This window comes from Eupeodes corollae, chromosome 1, assembly GCF_945859685.1.
Source record: "Eupeodes corollae chromosome 1, idEupCoro1.1, whole genome shotgun sequence".
Taxonomy (NCBI): domain Eukaryota; kingdom Metazoa; phylum Arthropoda; class Insecta; order Diptera; family Syrphidae; genus Eupeodes; species Eupeodes corollae.
In genome coordinates this window covers 64,843,306-64,863,901 of record NC_079147.1, presented here as the reverse complement: position 1 = coordinate 64,863,901, position 20,596 = coordinate 64,843,306, and the positions used below count along the sequence as shown (strand labels likewise).

The window sequence follows — 20,596 nt, the reverse complement described above, 5'->3', positions numbered from 1 at the left end:
AAAGGGAATGATTGTCAAGCTATTAAAAATGTAACGAAGGAGAAGTATCCAGGATAAGCTGATCTCTATTATCAAGGAGACTTCTGATGGATCTAAATGTCACATATTACACGTAAGTAGGTTGTCAAAGAAGTTTGAAGTCCAAAGTGGAGTTGGATAGACTGAATACTGTCAGTGTCATTAATTCTTTTCTTATTGGTGATCAGCGATATGATGCGCTTGGCCTTGAAAGAGGACGAAGGAATAAGGCAGACGCTGTCAAAATGCCTTAAACATCTAGATTACAAAGACGATGTATGTTTGCAACATTAAAATAAATAGAAACAATAGTGAAGAAAGAACAGCAATCGTGGGGCTTAAAATCAACACAGGAAAAACGAAGATGTTTAGCGTTTCCAACAACCAGTAGAAAAGGAGAGATTTTTTTATACCTTGGAAGTATGGTCTCTACTAAAGGTGGAACTGGACAAGATCCATGTGGGAAAATTTAAGGCTACGTTCCCAATGTTGACCAATAATTTTAGTAACAACTCTTTCCTAAATTGAAGTCTAAGCTATGATTGTTCCGGTAAAACGTCAAGTAAGTACTGCTGTACGATTGCAGCCCCTGCAAAATAACAAAAACTGTTAACTGGAAAATGTAGAACTTAATTTAAAAGTGTCTTCGAAACATTTTACATGTTTTCTGGCCCAATCTTATATAAAATAAAAAACTGTATAGGATAAAGGGTCAACACCCACTGACACTAACAAACGAAGGTGCAAGTGGAAATGCATTAGACAAACGCTTCGAAAAGGTAATGAATATATTCAGAGAAAAAAATAGTTATGCCAAAAGTTTTATACTTTGTCTCAAGAAAATATGTAGGTTAAAATCTGCCCAACAACTTTTTATTTTAACTTAAGAGAGTAAAGTGTTATTTAAGTCTTGAAAACTTTTATTTTAAAACCAAAAATAAAGTTCTCAAAACTTAATAACTTTTATATTTAAAACAAGAACATTATTTTCAAAACACGAAGAATAAACATTGTTGTGCCAAAAATTAATGTTATCGGTATCGTTACGTTTAAAAACGTACATTGTTGTCGTAAGAACCATTTCTCTCAGAATAGTCAAGAACTTCAATTCTTGCCCCAAGGACCTATAAAATTGTCTCAAAACCTCAAAATATTAAATACTTACCTAAAACCAAAATCATTTAGTCTAAAAACAAGCCCATAAGTAAGAAGAAATCCTATCCTTAAGCAGTTGCTGCAATTGGCCTTGGAGGAATAACGTTAAACACAAATTTACGGTTAATGTAAAAGGTATATTATTTATTTTGTGAGTATTCTAGGTTAAAAAAAAGCAGGTTTTTATAACCAAATCAATGGCGCAAAGAAGAGTTGGAACCTTATAACGAATTTCTTCAACGCAAACATAAAACTCTAATAAATTATCGGTTGATTCACCTACCACAAATATTTTGGGTTGTATCTTTAAAGATTGGGATATTGCAGTATTCTTGATTTCGTCTTCGATTTGTTTGAAATTGTTCAAACTCACCAAATGAATAAACATGTCCTTTTGGGCATCGGTAATTGATGGCTTGAATTTTCTGTTGATTCTGGGTGGTAAAATAATTGTATGAAGCAAATTGAAAAAATGAAAGTATCTTGAATCTGAAACGAACACAAACTTTTAAGTTTCTATCTATTGAAAAAGATGTTAAATAAGTTTACCTATTCCAAGTTTGCTAGATTGCATTATTTATGCAAGATAGTTTCTAAGCCATACTCTGAACTTGAAATGGCATTGATGCTATCTGGTTTAGAAAGGCTCGACAATAGAAATCCAACTCGAAACCATGGACAAAGTACGGTCGTTTGCACAACATGCCACTAATTCACACTAAAATGACAATTTTGTATACAAGATAATTTGCTTAAAATGCTTCTTAGGCGAGAAATTTTCCAAAAACTGTTTTTTTCTTTTTTTATTCTACGATTATATACAATAGTCACTTGATTTGCTATACTTACATCGTTTTGTTCTAGCCATTTATTAAGATTATATCTAAACTTTATTTTCTCCGATAATAATTGCCTTTTGTTGAAAATTTCGTCGATTTCATGAGAATTCAACATTTTCAACAAATTCTCTGTAGAAATTTGAAATTCGGCTAAAGCGTTTATACCCTCCGGGGACATATTCCATTCTTGAAACAGCTCATACACTATAGTGTCCTTTATTTTAATAATAAGTTATTTTAAAACCACAACTAATTCACGAGTCACTCCTGCACTTTATAAAAATCACATAGAAATGAAGTGGCGACCAGAATAAAATAACAGTTAGATTTTGCAATTCTTAGGATATCAAGAACTAAATTGTTGTGGCGAAACAAGACTCATTTGATTTAAAAACTTCGTTCTTAGCCTGGTGATGGCTTTGGGTTGTGTGTGTGGTATTTGCTTTTACACAAATAAAATTAAGAGTTAGATTTTGCAGTTCAAGAATTACGTTTTTGTTGAGAAACACAAAACATTTGAATCGAAAATTTCGTTCTTAATGGGATGGTATCGTTTTGTTCATTTGTGTGTAAGTAAAGTTACACATGCAACTTAATTTTTGTTTTGGAAATCTAGATGGGGTTCAATATAAGAAAGAAAATATTGTGTGTTAGTGCACGACACTCTAAAACTAGGTAGGCATAGTAAAAAGCATTAAACACCTTAAAAGATGGCGTTGTTATTTTAAGAATTTAATATTTGCTTCCAATTTTCATTCCCGAAAGTAAATTTTTTATTTTTATTCCAAAAAAGATTCCCTGTTGACGAATGTTAAATGTTCCAATATGTTGATTCAACTACTATATTTTTGAAAAAGTTCTTTTTTTAAGAAAACGTTCTTGAGTTAAAAATTAAAATGTTAAAATTTTTCAAATGCGAGTTGTTAAGTTGCCAACAATGTTTTTTTCTCTGAGTGATACATTGCAGGACAGGCCAGTTGAGTAGCTAGACGGATAAGAAGGGGAGGATAGCATTCGCGGATGAATCGAGGTTGAGAAAGAGCTCAACCTGAGGTGGCGCTACAGTCCTGTTTGAACAAACTTCTCCATATAGCTTAACCCCTAGCTAGATTTCTCCAGTTTCGCGCTCCAAGTTTGGGTGAGAATTAGAAGACTTTCCGGGCTGGAGCATTAGTTTCCATGCGTTCTACCTGACCCATCCATCTCAGTCGTTGGACTTTTACTCTTGTGGCTAACTCTACATCGCTGTACAGTCCGTACAGCTCGTTGTTCCATTTTCTCTGCCACACGAAGAACGCAACCAACGCTTTCTTCCTCTTTTTTTCATACTGCCTGCTTCTGCACCGTATAGTAGGACGGGGATTATTAGGGTCTTATATAGCGACACTTTGGTCCCTCGATAGAGGGCTTCGGTACAAGATGTTAGGTTAGGTGTCAATTTGACGTTCTTATTTTTTTTTCAGGATCTGCCGTAATGTGAACATTTGATAGAATATGACTTTCCTGATCTAAAACCACACTGATAAGGGCCTACCAGGTTATTGACTATGGATTTTAGACGTTCCCATGTTACGGCAGAGAACATTTTGTAAGCGATGTTAAGTAGACTGCAGTCTGTATAGTTGGTTGGAAAGAACTCAAGTACATCGCCGAAACTCGCACACGATGGGGCGTAGGAGGACCCCAGTTGATCACCAAAGAACCAAAATCTTAAGATTTTCTTAAAAAATTTATGTATAAATTATTGTTTTTTTGAGAAATTAAGTTTTGATGTTTTGAAGATAGACCGGTATACAGATATTTATTTAGATCTTAAAATAGTTAGGTATCCAGTATTTGGATACAGTCATGCATTTCATTCTCAAAAGCCTTTAGCTGATGTTTTAATTGTTAAAAAAAAATATATTTGAAAACAATATCTAAGCTAGTTCTGCTCACTTTAAGACAGCTCAACATTTTTGTTCGTAGAAGGATTAGTTCTAATTTAAATATCTACGCTTTTTATTTGATTTGCTCATTAAAAAGGACTTTAATAGGGACACACACTATTCTACCACCACTTACCTTGATTTAAAAAGCTTTCAAAAATTCTCTCAAAAGTAAAATTTTAATTAAGAAGCTTGTTTACCTATTTCCTTTATAAAGAATATTATGGATGCTTAGTTTAGGTTGCCTAATCTAAATCTGACTTAAATTTTTATTCAGATATATCACTCAAAAAAACAAGACCTATATTTTAAATTTGCAAGCTGTTTTATTAATGCTTACAAAAACCTTTATTCAACCTAATTTAAAACTCATTAAAACCCTCACTAACTCGTCCTCCGACCTACATAGTCGATTTTTTATATTGTGTCTTCTTTTATCTTACTTGTGAAAGATATTGCACTAGTACGTGCCATAGTGCATTATTTTCCAAATTAAATGTGTAAACTCTAAGACCTGCAGTACCTTGTACTTTGTATACCTTTTGCATATAAGCCTAAGTTTTAGTTTCAGCACATTTAGTGAACGTGTGAAAATGTTGCTCCAAACCACACTTTAAGAAAACTTACAACTTATATGTACCTACCTTACCTCTACCTATGTTCATTGTTCATACATATTTTTCATAAGAAAAAATTAAATAAAGAAAAATCCCTGTAAAGGATAAAACCATCTTAATTTTGTCTAGGTACTCCTTATATTTTATGCATATGTGCTCGTGTCTAACTTTAAAAATAAAAAATATTTTTTAAGATTTTTGTTCTGCTTCTCTTTATTAAGCCATATAGTAGGACATTGTTGTTCCACCTCTTGCATCAGGCATACAAAAGCAACGAGTAGACTATAGTTACTGTGGGTTGGTTTAAGCCCTACAGGAAGTTCTGCACTATATTCTTCTATGTCTACAGAACAAAAAATCCTTCAAGAATAAGTTCAGCAGCAGCAACAACAAAATTCTAGAATGCATTCGACTTAATGTGTATCCATTACTTGCAAGGATTTAAAAACAAATCCTCTAGGCAATTGTTAATGAGCTTTGGTACTTTTTTTTTCATTCCTAAGCTTAGCCAACAATAGTCGTGAATATGTAGAAGCATATCTCGTTTTCTTAAAGTTTGAATTTTTTGTAAATCTCAACGAAATAAAAAGGACCTAAAGATAGAACTTTTTGTTAGCATATCAAAGTAAAGTCTTGAACAACACTTGTCGGCGAGTTGCCATTAAAAAGTCAAGTTGCCAAAACAGATACTCAACCAAAAATAAAGAGAAGCATAAAATGCATCGCATAGCCAAAATCACTGAAGTAATTAAGCTTCCCGCTGATACTCGTGTGGTAATTTCACGTCATCCTTGTCGTTGCTGTTCTTGTTGGCGTTGTCGTTGTCGTCGTTCGTCGTAGTTGTCAGCCGAACAGAGCTGCAAGTGAATGCAAAAGCAAAAACAAAAAAGATACAAAAAGAGGCTCATATGCAGGGTTGCCATGTCCTTAACTAAATCAACAAACATTGAAGCCCAATTTCAGTATAAATAAATCTGGTAGCTTTAATCAGAATGTATTAATTTTCCATGGGAATGTTTTGTAAACGGTACGAAAATGTTCCCATTTGGCGTTCGTAAGTTCGTATGTTCTTACGACTTCTTTTTTCGACTGTACATCCGTGCTTTCAAGATGTTTTTTGTCGGCTATATCCGATTCACTTTGAATGTCTGCACATATTAATGAGTGGGAGTCTGGTAAAGTATTCCACATTCGTGTAGTGCGACTAAAAAAAGAATCTCTAAACTACGTCCGAAATTGGGCTCAACTTAAGGGTGCCACGTTTAGGGCGACTGCAACTGGCTATTTCTCTAGAGCATTGGTTATGAAAGTAGCAATGAAATAATGACCGACAGTTAGACAACGGTTATCTTTCATTTTTAGAGCTCTCTTTTAAATTATTTCCAAAAGACTCAAGTGGGTTATTGGATCACCTGCCTAGACATGGGAATTGTACTTGAGAAGATATGAGATTCGAAGTGTAAGGTTAGATTACTTGGACATTAACAAACCTTACAAAAATACATGTAATGAAAAAAAAAAAGAAGTATGAAGAGAATTAAACAGTTTCCCTAAGCCATCAACTTTGATTGAGAAACCCGATACGAGTATAAATGAAGTGAGTGGCTTTCTACAAAGTCTTGGATCAAATCGCTGGATCAAATGGAATACCAGCTAAGTTCTTTAAAAACTGCGAATTTTGTTTAAGATCAAATTAACAGAAGTGCTTAAAATTGTGCTCAAATTTAAAACGTTCCCCGATCACTTCTTTGAAGCCCTAATAAAGCCAATCACAAGAAGGGTGATGTAGAAGACAATACAAATTAAAGAGGAATATCGTTTATGAATGTAGCCTTAAAAATATTCACAACCGTTCTTTATGAAAGACTGAACAGTTGGGTGCAAGATGAAAACAAGCTAAAGGATATTCCTATTCCACCGTGCTTGGTTCACTTGCTCAGTCTAAACTCGACCAAAAAAAAAACTGTACCATTTTTTCGTTGATTTCAAAGCAGCTTTTAATTCTATCAATTGAAACGCTTTACTATACAAGCTATTTAACCTAGGAGTTTCAACTAACTTTGTCGGCATTATTGAAAAACTGTAGCAAAACACCATAGCATACATTTATAATGGAAAAGAAAAACCAGAGAGGATTGAAGTGAACCAAGGAGTGAGACAAGGCTGTAATCTAAGCCCCTTGTTATTTGCACTTTTTCTAGATGATTGGGTTGAGTATCTCAATTGTGGAGTGGATCGAACGGATCAAAGTGATCATTTATGCTGATTACTGATGACATTGTCATTTTTGAGGAGTCACCGACAGCTCTACAGTTGATGATCAATAAACTGGAAGAATATTGCAAAGTAGTTAATCTCGAAATATCAAAAGTCCTGTTTTTTTAAGAATGGATCTGGCATAACGACGAGAGACGAGAAATGGAAATCTGGCGAAAAAGCTTTAGAGGTAGGCCTTATATTTATTAAGGAACGGAGTTAACTTTCAATTTAAAATTAGAAAAACATCTTAAAATAAACTAAATAAGGCTAAATCGCAACTTAATTAGTAAATTGGAAAAGAATCTATAATAACAATCTAATAGCGACTAACTTAAAATATAGAGTGCTTAATGCTACTGCCCAAGCTATCCTGTTTTATGGTGCGCAGGTATGGGCAGTACAGAAGTGTGAGCTAGATGAAAGCCTATTACGCTTTTTCTTAAGAAAAATATTCTTTTTGCCGATAAACGAGCCAAAATATATGTATTTTTTTGAAACCGGTATTCTGTCACTGTTTCTATCAACCCTTACGCTGAATGTTGACTACATTGTGATAGTACTAAATATGGAGGAGCGTAGGCTACGGAAAGCGGGTTTTAAAACATTGGAACTTGTTAGCTGCGGCCGGTGGCTTGACAAAGTAATATCCGTCACTGATGAGAATAAAGGGTATGCGTATATTGAAAAAGCTCGCTCATCAACGGAGAGGCAGTATTATTCAAAGTACGTTTTTTTTTTAATAAGCGAACACTACAAGGGTTTCGTATACTTTTAATATGCCAAAGGCACAGTGTGAGCATAAGAAAAAAAAAAAAGGAAGAGTTGTATAGGAGGCGTCGGTGTCCATTGATTTTAAATTTCTGAACATTGCAATGACAGGGAAAGATAGAGCGTGGCAAGGCGTTCCACATTCGCGTAGTACGGCTAAAAAATTAATCCCTGTACTTCTTAGTACGGCCAAAGTTGGGCTCAAGGGTTAACTGATGGACATTCCTAGAAGCGTGGGTATTACGGTTTTATTGTTTAAGTGGACGAATTCAACTGGCTATTTCACTAGAGCATAGCCCGTTAAAATAACGGTAAAAAAGTGTGAGGCAAGAAACCTTGCGTCGCTGTCGAGTGACGTCAACAGTGGCAAAGAGGGTTTATTTCGCTTTATCGATGCAAGACAACATGCGTTTTAGAAGCATTAAATTCAACACGATTTTTTATTCCCCATTGTACAATGCTGTGTATATCGGAATTTAATGAGCTAATCATATTTTGTGAAGAGGAGGGTTGTGAGTCTGGAAACGAATATGAAAAGCTAAGAGTGATATCGTCAGCGAAACAGTGTATTGGATTAGAAGTATCAGATAGGAGATCATTTATAAAAATGAGGAAGAGGGTCGGAGACAAAACGGAGCCCTGGGTTTCGGACTTGAATACGTCCAAAACAACTTGTATTGAACGGTTCGAAAGAAAATTTCTAATCCAACGAAGAAGAGATTCGTTGATACCGAAAGCACGCATTTCCGATAAGAGAGCAAGATGCCACACTTTATCAAATGCCTTTGAAATATCAAGTGCAATAATCATACTTTCTCTAAAACGATGTAAAGATTTGTTCCACTGTTCCGGTGAGATGAAAAATTAGGTCACCAGTGGACCTATTGCTACGAAAGCCGCATTGGTGGTCATTAAGAAGCTTCCGTTCCTAAAAATATTTCTTAAGCTGATAATTAATCAGAGTTTCCATGACCTTAGAAAGAAGGGACGTTAGTGCTATCGGTCGGTAATTTGTGGGAGAAGAAGATTTGCCTTTTTTGGGATTGGCTGAACAAATGCAACTACTCGGAACGAGCCCAGAAGAATAGGATAGATGGAAAAGCTTGCGCAGTGGGTTTGTTAGAGTGGAAGAACACCTCTTCAGAATAATAGCGGGGATACCATCTGGGCCAGCGGATTTATAATTGTTGAGATCTTTAAGAACTCTCGCCACAGTTCCAGTACGAAAAAATATTGGTCTAATGGAATTCTTAACGTGTTCAAGAACTTTGGGAGTCATTACACTATCTGGTAAGGTGGAATTTTCGGCGAACTGCCTTGCAAATAAGTTGGGTTTATCAGTAGAGCTAAATAAAGGACTGCATTGAAAACAAGCGTAGGAACCGAGGAAGAGGAAGAATTTCTCATCTTTTTCACGAATGACCAAACATTCTTACTGCCTTTGGGACATTGCATTATTTTCCGGCGTAATTTTTGGCCTTGTAAAAATGTTTTCCTTCGAATATAGGCGACCTTTCCGGTTTTCCTCAGTTGGGTTGCTTTAAAACACCGGAAGCTCACTTCTTTGTTTTTGAACCATGATTTAACCTTGGGGTTAATACTTTTAACCCTATTCGGGATAAAGGTTTCCATTCCCAGATGAATCATAATAGAAATCATATCAGAACTGGAGTCTAAGATCCTGAAGAAATTATTGAGACCGTCCCAGTTGGCTTCCCTTACTGCCAAACGGTTCTCTTTGGAGCTCTTTCTTTAACTGGATTTGTTTGACACGAGACATTAGCAGATATGACACTGTGGTCCGATGTGCCTAGAGGCGTCACTGACTATGTATTTATTAGGATCAGAAGTGAGAAACAATTCAAGTGTATGTCTGGTATACAAGTAGGCTCATTGACAAGCTGAGTAAGATGGTTAAATTTAGCAAAAATCTCAGCACACAATTCTCGGACGTTGTCTGGCCCGAATGGCAAAGCCACAAAGAATTGTGAACATTGAAATCAATCGTAATAACGATGTCAGTGTGAGGATACAGGGAGACAATTTTTTGTAAGGAGTTAGACAGAGCATCATATTCTTGAGAAGTTGAAATTGTGTCCAGATTTGGGCTCCGATAAACAAAACAATAGTGAATGATGTGCTTATTCACGGAAAGTTTTAACCCCATGAAATTAAAGAGGGTGTTGGTACAATGACCGTATTGTGGTAAAAGTTGACATGAAATATCATTCCTAATGATATGTGAGAAGAATAATGGCACCAAGCAATACCCATAAATAAAAAAATCAGCGGGATCGGAATCTTCGCCTACCCAATGCCTCAACAGCTGGTCTGTTAGAATTAGTGTCAAAAACAGACGAACTTCTAGGTATATCACTGTATAAGATTATTTAATAGGTCCTTACAATAGAACAACACCACTAGTGTTATGCCTTTAGTAATGTAGTTAAATTGGTCCGGACCCTAACAATCAAAACAGTAATATACAATATATGCGTTGAAGAACACCTCTTCAGAACAATGGTGGTGATACTATCCGAGACTTTTAGAACTTTAGCAACTGTACGAGTGCGAATCATTTACGCTTTCAAGCATAGGAAGAGTCAAGTCAACAACAAACTATGCCGCAAACAAATTGGTTTTATCAATTGAACTTACAAAACGAGTATCGTTAAAAACGAGCTTAGGAACCTATGATCACGTAGTGTTGCGCACGTTTGTACAAATTATTGAACTTACCTCTCAAAAACATAGCCTGATTTGCTCTAAATAGTCCAATCTGGCAAGCCTGCTCATATATGTGTAGACATGTCACCCCCATATAACTTTCTCCAGCCCCATACTCTTTTATTGACAGGAGTTGAATGACATTTGTTCCTTCCCACACATATACACACTCCTCCTTTGCACACAAAAATTGTTAGCTCATATAGAAATTTACAAAAATAAAAATAAAAGAAAAATTGACAGTTGCCCCAAAAAACAAAAAAAAAAATACACAAAAAAAGACGCTTAAAGCGAAAAGCTCTTCATCGAGGAAGCCATTTAAAGAATCCTTTTGTTTTCTACCCCCGTTCCTATTATATTATTTTTTTACAATAATTAATGACACCACAGTTGGAGGAGTTTTACTCTCTTAGTTACTTTTTCAGTTAAACAATATGGAGGGAAACTATATGAGTGTGTAAATGCATGCAAGTAAATTCTCAATGTCATTTTGCAGTTTTTGGATTAACGGTATGTATAGCATAACTATGATAGGCTTATCGTAGGGTAAAATGTGATACTTGTACTTAAAGTAATGGGAACAATGTGGTTGAACATTTTTTGGAAAAAAAGTTAGAAAGCTTAAAAAGTAACAAAAATAAAAGAACTCTTTAAGAATTGACAGAAAAAAAATATAAGTGGGTATTTTTCCTTAGCTAAGCCGGATGGACATGAATATGGGTAATGGATAGGAAATAAGCTCATCTATGGGGGAAAGTATAATGCGAGTATTATGGAATTGGAAAGAAGTTGGAAGTGATTTATTTTAGGGTAAAAAATGGTGAACTCGTGTGATTCTTTAAAAATTGTTTGTGGTGAGCTTAGCATAACAAATTCATAAGAAGTAGTTTAGGGAAATCAATCCCTTTCTTCATTAAAATAAAAAATAAAATGCAAGATTTTGGGACTGAAATTTGGTATGACTTCAATACTTCATATTTTATATATTTATTGCATTCATTTTGCATCAATCTTGAAATCACTAATCATTTGACCTCGGAAAGATTATGTCGCTAGTCATTTGAATGCAATCAATTGATTGCAATCAATTAAGATAACGCATTCTTTTGAAGTCCTTACTTTCACTTGATTTTTTGCATTCTCAAGTGAAATTTCACTACACACTATTGAAATTGTTATTTTAATTACTTGGTTTCTGACAAAGAGGCTGGGATGTGACCCACACTGATTACTTCACATCCCGTCTGTCGATTTGTCTCACTTAAAAGGTTTGTACGTTTGCGTGTTTTGGTAAAATAGCTGACAGTTGAAACGTTTTGAACAGTTTAGAAATTACCGACAATATTTTGCATATAGTGAAATAGTTTGATTTCAAAATTTTTTTTGTAATCGAAATTTTTAGTCGAAAACCAATGATTACGAAATGTAGTAGCATTAGAAATGTTGATTTTTTTCAAACTTTAACTGAATTTTGACAACAAGATTTTTTGAAAGATAAAAGTAAATTAAAGCCAATATCTCAAAGTTTTGAAAAGATATTTGAGTCGAAAATAAATTTTTACCAACTTTTATACATTTTTTTTTAGGTTTTTATTTTTTGTACAAAAACTGTCAATTCGATTTTTCTCAACATTTTTCAAAATGTAGAAATCAATAATTTTTATAAGACAAAATAAGCTTGAAGAATAAATTTCAAGTGTTTGAAAATATATTTGAATAGATATTCAATTTTTACGAACTTTGAGTAATGTTTTTTTTATTTTTTATAAAAAAAACTGTCAATTAGATTTTTCTCAAAATTTTATCAGATGTCAAAAACATTATTCTTCGTTGCACAAAATTGTTTTTGAGATTAAATCATGTTTCATTTTTTTTTTCAGTTTTTTTGATTTATAAAAAAAACCGTTATATTGATTTTTTTCAAAAAATATACCTGTTTGGTATCACGTTACAATATATTATATAAAATTTAATTCAAGTCTTTAGCGTTTTTGGGTCGTAAGATATTTAGGGTTAACCAAAATTCAAGAACCAGTAAAGATATCGACTTCAAATAAATTTTGTTATACAGATAATAAGGCAGAAAGATGCAGAAAAGACTCTCAAGAATATTGTGTGGGTTGTTTATTTACTATAGCAGTTGAAAAAAGGTGACAATTTTAATTATATATCATAAAATGTAACGTGATACCAAATAAGTATATCTTTCGAAAAAAATTCAATGAATGGTTTTTTATTTAAATCAAAAAAGCTGAAAAAAAAATTTTCCAATACAAAATGATTTTATCTCCTTACCAATTTTGTGCAACAAAAAATAAACTTTTTTAACATCTGTTAAAACTTTGACAAAAATCAAGTTGACAGTTGTTTCTTATAAAAAATAAAAAACTATAGAAAACTGAAACCTAAAAAAAAGGAGAGCCTCTAAACTGCATCAACTATATATAAAATCTTTTCTGCCGTTATATGTGAACGTCTAAAGCCCATCGTCAACAACCTGATAGGTCCTTATCAGTGTGGTTTTAGACCAGGAAAGTCCACAGTTGATCAAATATTCATATTACGGCAGATCCTGGAAAAAACCCAAGAACACCAAATCGACCAAATTGTTGCAACATATATCATCCCCGTCCTGCTATACGGTGCAGAAGCGTGGACTATGACAAAAGCGGATGAAAGCACTTGGGTCGTTTCGAGGGAAAAGTTCTTGGTGTGATCTACGGTCCCGTATTCTTTGAGGAGAAGATGGAACGACGAGATATACGGCCTGGTCAGCTACGTAGACTTTGTAAGAAGGGTAAAAGTCCAACGACTAAGATGGCTGGGTCAAGTAGAGCGCATGGAAACCAGTGCTCCGGCCCGGAAAGTCTTCGAATCCACACCCTCAGGGCCCCGGATCAGGTGGCGCGCACAAGTGGAAGGTGACCTCACCCAACTTGGAGCGTGAAACTGGACACATCTAGCTAGGGACCGAGTTAGATGGAGAAGTTTGTTGGGTGAGGCCCTAGTTCACACACGACTGTAGCGCCACCTTAAGTAAGTAAGTAAGTAAAGAAAACTTTACTCAAAGTTGGTAAAAATTGATTTTCGACTCAAATAATTTTTCAAAACTTTCAGACATTGGCTTTAAACAAAATTTAACTTTTCAATATTCGGATAAATTTTGAGAAAAATCGAATTGACAGTTTTCTTACAAAAAACAGACAAAACAAACAAAAAAGTTAATAAAAGTTTTTTAAAAATTGATTTGATTTGATTTTTTCAAATCTTTAAGATATTGACTTTTCTACTTTTGACTTATTTTTTGTTTTTGACTAAAAATCTATTTAACAAAACTAGATTTAATTCAATATTGTTCGTAATTTAAATTTTTAAGAATAATTCAACTAACAGCTTTTTTAACCCAACACGAAAACCTACAAACTTTTAAGCAAGACAAATCGACATACGGGATGGGAAGTTATCAGTGTGGGTCGCATCCCAGCCTCTCTTTTTGTATTTATAAACAAAACCGTTATATGAATTTTTGACAAATGTTTACTGGTTTGATATCACGTCACAATATATGATATTTTATTTTAAGTCTCTGGCGTTAGAAAAGAAAAAATATCAATTTTTCAAAGAGCTTCATCTTGTATAAACCTAAACAAATATTGAAAAAAGTCGTAATGCGAAATGTGCGTTTTCATTAAAATTACATTTTTAACACCAGTGGGTGAAGATCAGGTAATTACCCTTGTGGTGTAGGTAAGTGCGTAGGAGGAAACAGCCTTTCCAGCAAGTGTTCAAGTTAAATTAGCCTCAGCCACGACCTGGAAAACTTGCTTACTTTCGAAATGAATTGGCACAGTGGCGATCTGAGAACCACAGTTTCATGCGGTTCAATGAAGATTTCTTGGAAAACGCCATAAACAGGACCAAGTCTTTTGTTAATAACAAATATTGAGCTCCAGCTCATATTCAAGCCAATGAAAAACAAAAAATCAGCAGGTATCGGTGATATATCTAAAGTTGTATTAAGACATTTACAGAGGGAGGCAATTGTGTCAATGTAACTTCTACCACAACATTACAAATTAAAAATGGTCTTCAACATGGTGCAGTGAATTCGCGAGTTCTTTTTAGCATTTACATCACCAGCATTTCTTCTGCATTCGTACGCCGATGATCTTTCTGCGTACAGAGGGGCCCAAAGTTTATTATTTTATTATGCTCTTGCAGCGTGATTTCGACAAGATACAGCGATATTTCAAAGACTAGAAAATGGAAATAAATGTCCAGAAGTCGGAGACAATTCTGTTATGGACTCGGGTCATGAGGGATACGTGCAAAAATAGGCGCAAAAACCTCATCGTTGATCTTCTCGGTATCTGGTTAGATCAGTATTTATATTTCGACAGACATATAAATGATGCTCTGAAAAGCGCCTGAGGAGCCTGAGGATCCTTCGGTCTGACAAAATTCATGTTTTACAGCAGTCAGCTTGATAATGGGGCTCGAATAAACAGAATTAACAAATTCATGATAAAAACCTGTTCGAGGTCAGATTGAAGAGCTATGTGTTCGACCAGAAATTAAATTTTCGGGCGTTCTATTCGAACGAAGAGTATTTTGAAAGTGCACGCTTGAGCGGCTTCATTAAACCAAAAGCATTCCTCTTCTTAGATAGATGCGGTTTGATAAAGGATAAATTAGCAGTTCCGCTAATCTGCCACGTCAGACGAAGAGCTGTGGATAACCGAATACTGTAAAGTTGGGACGTCATGGTACAAGACGGGGCAGAGTTCTTTCTGTTTAGAAAGGCTATGTCCAAACGGGACCGAACTGATAGTGTGAAGAAGGAGAACCAGTTTTTGTGGCTTCAATTTGGAACTTGATAGAGGGTAGTCAGACTGTAGCTTAGAGAAGATTTTATCGCTTACGGGTGATTTTTATGAACTGGCATTTAACATTTCTAAAAAAATGTTTGTCGCACCATGTCTGAAATAAGTCAAGATCATATTGGAGTAAGAGAGAATCAGATGGAGCAGAAAAAACCTTTGTTGTTTTCATGTCATCAGCGTAAATAAAGAGACTTAAGACAAATAACAAAGGAGGAAGGTGGATCCCTTGAGAAACTCCTGAGTTTGCATAAATGGAATCGAAGATTAAGAACCTGAAAACAATTCTGTATCGGCAATTCTCAAGATATATAAAAGGTGGGAAATTGAGGGCTTTAAGTTTAAGTCAAATAATATGGTGATTTCTTCAATCAAAGGCTTTACTAAAGTCTGTAGTGATAACGTTTCTCTAATTCGTTTTGAGTTTTGGACACAAATTTATTAAAATTGGTTGTAGAGGATCTGCCTGCGAAGTCATTTTGTTGGAAAGAAAAAAATAGGTTTACTATGAAAATAGGAAGAGTCGTAGAAATTCCTTTCGAAATGCTTTAGAATTGAATAAAGCTTGAATCTCTATACGTATAATTCATAAAACATTTGATTCTTTATTGTGATCAGAAAAATAAAGGAATCTTTCAAAGCTTTTTGAAGGAAACTTCAGAAGTGGAAAAACGAAAAAGTACTGAAAGTGGCTTACATTGGGAGGTTGCATACTACTTTACTTCCGGACCAAAAGATAAATCATCTTAAAGTAGATTTAATTGAGGTGCATGAGGTATTAAATAAATAAATAAATTGGGTGGCGCAACAGTCCATGAAGAACCAGGGCCTAGTGACTTACAACTCTCAACCATTCCTTTGTGCGAGTAATGTTGTCAGAAATGGAGGGGACCTACAGTTTATATGCCGATTCCGAACGGCTAATATGAGAAAGCACTTTTTCATGACAAGAGTTACTCTCGGAGAATTTGTCAATTCCTCGCAAGAGGCAGTACCCGTGAAAAGACTTTAGATGGCATAGGCAGGGATCGAACCCAAGACCTCTGGCATGGCAGTCCAACGCACTAACCATCATGCCACGGGTACGAGGTATTAAGTAATCAAAAAAATGTAATCAGGTTTTTTAATATGATTGCTGTAAGATCTGCTGAAGAATAAAGCAAATAGTTTTAGGATTAGTAAAGGTCACATAGTGTAATTTAAATATTTTAAAAAAGCATGCGGCATGGAAGATCGAGTAATTGGTGATTGCCTAAAACTTGGTGTAGGCCAGCAATGCAACTTTCTTGTCATATCGAAGTTTTTGCTTTACCTCCTCGTTGTGGTCCCGGTGTAATGATTTGTGTATCGCTGTATATAACTCCATCCCGCTTTGGAAACCGAAACTACGCTTCGGATAATTAATAATAACTAGTTGACGACTTTTGGCTATTGTACCCGGATAAAGATTGGTTTCTTGAATGTGAGGACGCTTCCTCCAATTAGAGAGAGAATTTATGCAGATGGATAGCTTAGGGTGGAGCGAAGTTGGGATCGGTCCTACTGTCCTACTCTACTCTGGTCACGCTCCTGGACGAGCTCGAGAAGCTGGAGTTGGGTTACTCCTTACAAAAAAGGCCTTATTCCGTAGGAAACTTTTAGGAAAAGCTTACCAAAGCTAGGTTTCAGAGTAGAGTACAGCCCGTCACCATTATACAGTGTTACACCCCGACGGAGGTCGCATCTGATGAAGAAAAAGAATGCTTTTACAGTCAACTAGGATCCGCCTAGAACACAAACAGTTAAGGGATCGATATCTGCTGCACAAGGGGGAGAAAGAAATGAGCTGCAATCCATGTTCCACATGAAAAAGAGAGAGGTTCACCGCAGTGCCCGCCGTGACAAACGTAACAGTACTTTGCTAAGTTTGGCGGCTGAAGAAGTCAGATTGTAAAAAGAACACTTTTCCTTGTTTTTTTTTTAAAGCAGCTGATGCCTTCTGTAGCGCCCGAACACACTAATCCGAGAATACCCGCACCGCACCTCACAATAAAGATGAGATCGTTGCCGCAACTAAAGCACTTTAGAACAAAAAAACGGTAGTTCTTGATGGAACTCCGGGAGAGCCTCTACAAGAAGTTCCAATATCATCAAGCGAACTGCTTTACCCGCTCATTTAAGGAGCCTGGACTGGACAACCGAAAGCTTCCCCGATGAGTGGAAGAAGTGAATGGTCATCAAGCTTCCAAAAAAAGGAGATCTTACGAACGCATCAAAGAACACCTTGAGGCCACATTCGACGTCAAACAAGCGGGATTCTTCTGTATTGAGTGCAGCAGTGGAATCGCTCACACAAGGAGGAAGAAGAGCTGGACGAACGACAAGCACATGACGCAGGACAGTCGAGGAGGAATCGGCGTCACAAGGCAAGAGTTAGAGGGAGCAGAAACATATCTCCGGAAATCGTACAAGATGGAGCGTAGGCGTAGTAGAGGCTCTATGCCCCGGGGTTCACAACGTACTTAACAGGTCTGAGGACCTAAGTAAGTAAGTAAGTATCGGATTTGTATAAATTGGTAGAAGCGTCTGGGATCTATAATCAGGCAATCCTGCGTTTTTTCAATGTATTTTAAAAATAGGAATTCACAAAGAGAGATTGAAAAGTCGAGTCATTGAACAAAAATTTCAATTCGAAAAACTGAAAGTAATTTCCCATTTTACAATCTGTATTCCCAGATTCTCAAATTTTATTTTTATTATTTCAATTTCTTGTTTTACGGTATTTCTATTGATTTAATCAAACAAAGCCCCCTTCAACGCATTATTCATCCATCATTTCTATTCTTCCGAACAAAGAACAGAAAAAAAGAAGAAATTTCCAACACTTTAACGACTGTCAAATGAATGAGTCGTAGAAAGTATTTCACCAATGAATAGACTCTAAAGTTTATCCTAAACAAAATTAAAGTTGCCTTTCCAAATGCAAACAAAAACACGTCCACTTCTTCTCGCTGGAAGGTGACAGATTCATTCGGTGCATTCATCAGCAACAGTACAATACCACCGACATCAAAACCTACCTGAAAAAATGGAAGACAACTTCAGCCTCCAAGAACGGAGAACAGATAACAAACATCAGGACTGTTTCACGTCTTCATCTTTTTGAATAGACACGATGCGATGTGATGTGCCCAAATCTGAGTCCTGTGCTAGGTTCTATACAGTATGCAAACCTATTATGTATGTAGGTTGCAGGTAAGCTATATAAGGACCTACGCTCCCTTTCTTTTATCTTCTCTAGGAGCAGGCTTTCAATGGGACGTATCTAGCTACATACATAATAAGAATAATAATATCTCCAGGTTTGAGCTGGTTTCTTTCTTTTAAACCGCCCCAGGAAGTCCGTGTCTGAATGGTTGGACTGTTTCAACAAGGTGTCTGTTACCAACCGCCTTCATAAGTAATTGCCATGCACATCATATGTACCTATAGGGACGATCGACGGAATAAAGTTTGCATACATTCTAAAGCTTTAAAGGGGATATCTAGGACCGAAAACAATGTTGCCAGTTGAATCCTTCTTAAAGACAAACAGCATAAGAGGAAGAAAAAAAACATCTGGCAACATTCTATTCGCAGTCGTGGCCCTAAAGGTAGCCACTTACCAGACGCAACTCTGACAACGACAACGACGTCACAACGACAGTTCAGATGATGACAAGACAACAAAACACGACTAGCGGCAAACAAACCAAATGCGTTCTAAATGCTTTTCATTAGAATCCTGCCTTATCGCACATACGATACACTATACTCGCAGATATCTGTCAAGAAAAGGACGAACAATGAGATGTGAAGAGAGGTCCTTCTTCTGCAGTAGACTAAATAAACAAAGCTTTTGAAACGCTAGACAGTTAGGGAGTTGGAATGCGTTCACGCATTTTTTTGTTTCTTCTTTGCTTTGAAAATTATTCTTACCGACATAAGTACATGCGTTAGATGTTGGAATCCTTTAAGAGCGTTGCATTCCAGGCAATTCAGGGTTAAGGCTAGACAATGCTAAATGTTATATGCACGGTGAAACGTGAAAGTATAAGGTAAGGTAATGTCTGCAGGCGTGCCATATCTTCGCATCAGTGGGGTTTAGTGGATGGAATAGTTATCTTTGAGCTTGATGTGACTACGGAAGATAGCAGCGAGGAGGGTGCCTGGTACATTAATCATGCTTCATCTACGTAGAGTACTTTGCGGTGGCTTTTTTGCAATTATAAACGGATGTAGGCTGAAAGTGTTATTAGTTGATGCATGTTCATTGAGTGAAGAAATATGAATGCAGATACATAAATTTAAACTTTAAAACTTTTTGCATCTCTTCTACGTCCTTATGCTATCAAAATTAAAGCTTTGATGTTTATGGAAAATAGTAACTTTAAAGAGAAATTTTATAAATATATAACTTTAAAATAAAATACGTACTACTCGTGCGTTCATACGTCCGTTCGTTTGAAAAGTTGTTTTCGTCGTCCATAGCTCAAGAACCAATAGAGATATCGACTTCAAATAAATTTTGTTATACAGATAATAAAGAGAAATGTCAAAATTTACAATTTGACAAATCGGACAAACAAAAATTGCACCAAATATTGTTAAGGTAATTGTTAGGAGCCAAGTCTCCCCGGTGGAATGATTTGGAGTACTAGAAGACGCTACAGCATGCTTATGGTTGCACGGCTTAGCTCGTCACGTGGGGTTGTTCTTGCCACTTCCCATCAGTACACCTCCTGCTCGACTTAACATTTCTTTGTACTCGTGCCTAGGGTAAATTAAAGATGAAATGACACAAACCTGAACACTTTGACGATATCCAAGAATAACTAGAAACGGTGCTTCGAATTAAGTTTAAAAAAAAAATCAAGGAAAAAATAATATCACTAAATTACGAAAAAAATCAACAAAAAAAACCATCACCAAAAAAAAATAATCAAAAAAAATTTAAGAAACCTAAACCCTAACTAATAATTTAAAAAAAATCTGAAAATGTAAACTTATTCTTTCCAAGGCACCTCTTTCTTATCCCCTTAAATATCGTCACACCGAAACCCAAACGTTCGTCTTATGTTATTGACGAAAGTCTGGCCGACCCGCCCAAGTATCGTGAAGATACTTCCTTCGCTATTTGCATGGCCGAAAGTACCGGAAATAGCCCATGAAATGCCTCTACCAGTCACAAATTAGGCCGTTGAGAAAGTTATTCTGTCATGTCCAAATAAAATTAAAAATCACACGTGGTCGGGCTTACCAAGCCTTCGCACACTAAAATTTATTAAATCAGTACACCTTTTTTTTTTTATTCCAATACCAGTTCAAATTACAATTTTATTTTTCAATTTCAAATTAATTAAACAAAATTTCATCGAGTTTTAACT

At 35.7% G+C, this 20,596-nt stretch overlaps 1 protein-coding gene across 1 annotated transcript in view; it reads right to left on the bottom strand.

Annotated features, from left to right (window-relative positions):
- Positions 1-2,881, bottom strand: part of LOC129939795 (uncharacterized) — a 55,906-nt gene extending 53,025 nt beyond the window's left edge. Inside the window, exons 1-3 of the mRNA XM_056047949.1 lie at positions 2,023-2,881; positions 1,826-1,891; positions 1,364-1,678 (exon numbers count right to left, since the gene is read on the bottom strand). Of these exons, the coding sequence (XP_055903924.1) occupies positions 1,364-1,678; positions 1,826-1,891; positions 2,023-2,190 (549 nt within the window). The 5' untranslated portion in view covers positions 2,191-2,881. The remainder of the gene's footprint in view (positions 1-1,363; positions 1,679-1,825; positions 1,892-2,022) is intronic.
- Positions 2,882-20,596: the final 17,715 nt, after the last annotated feature.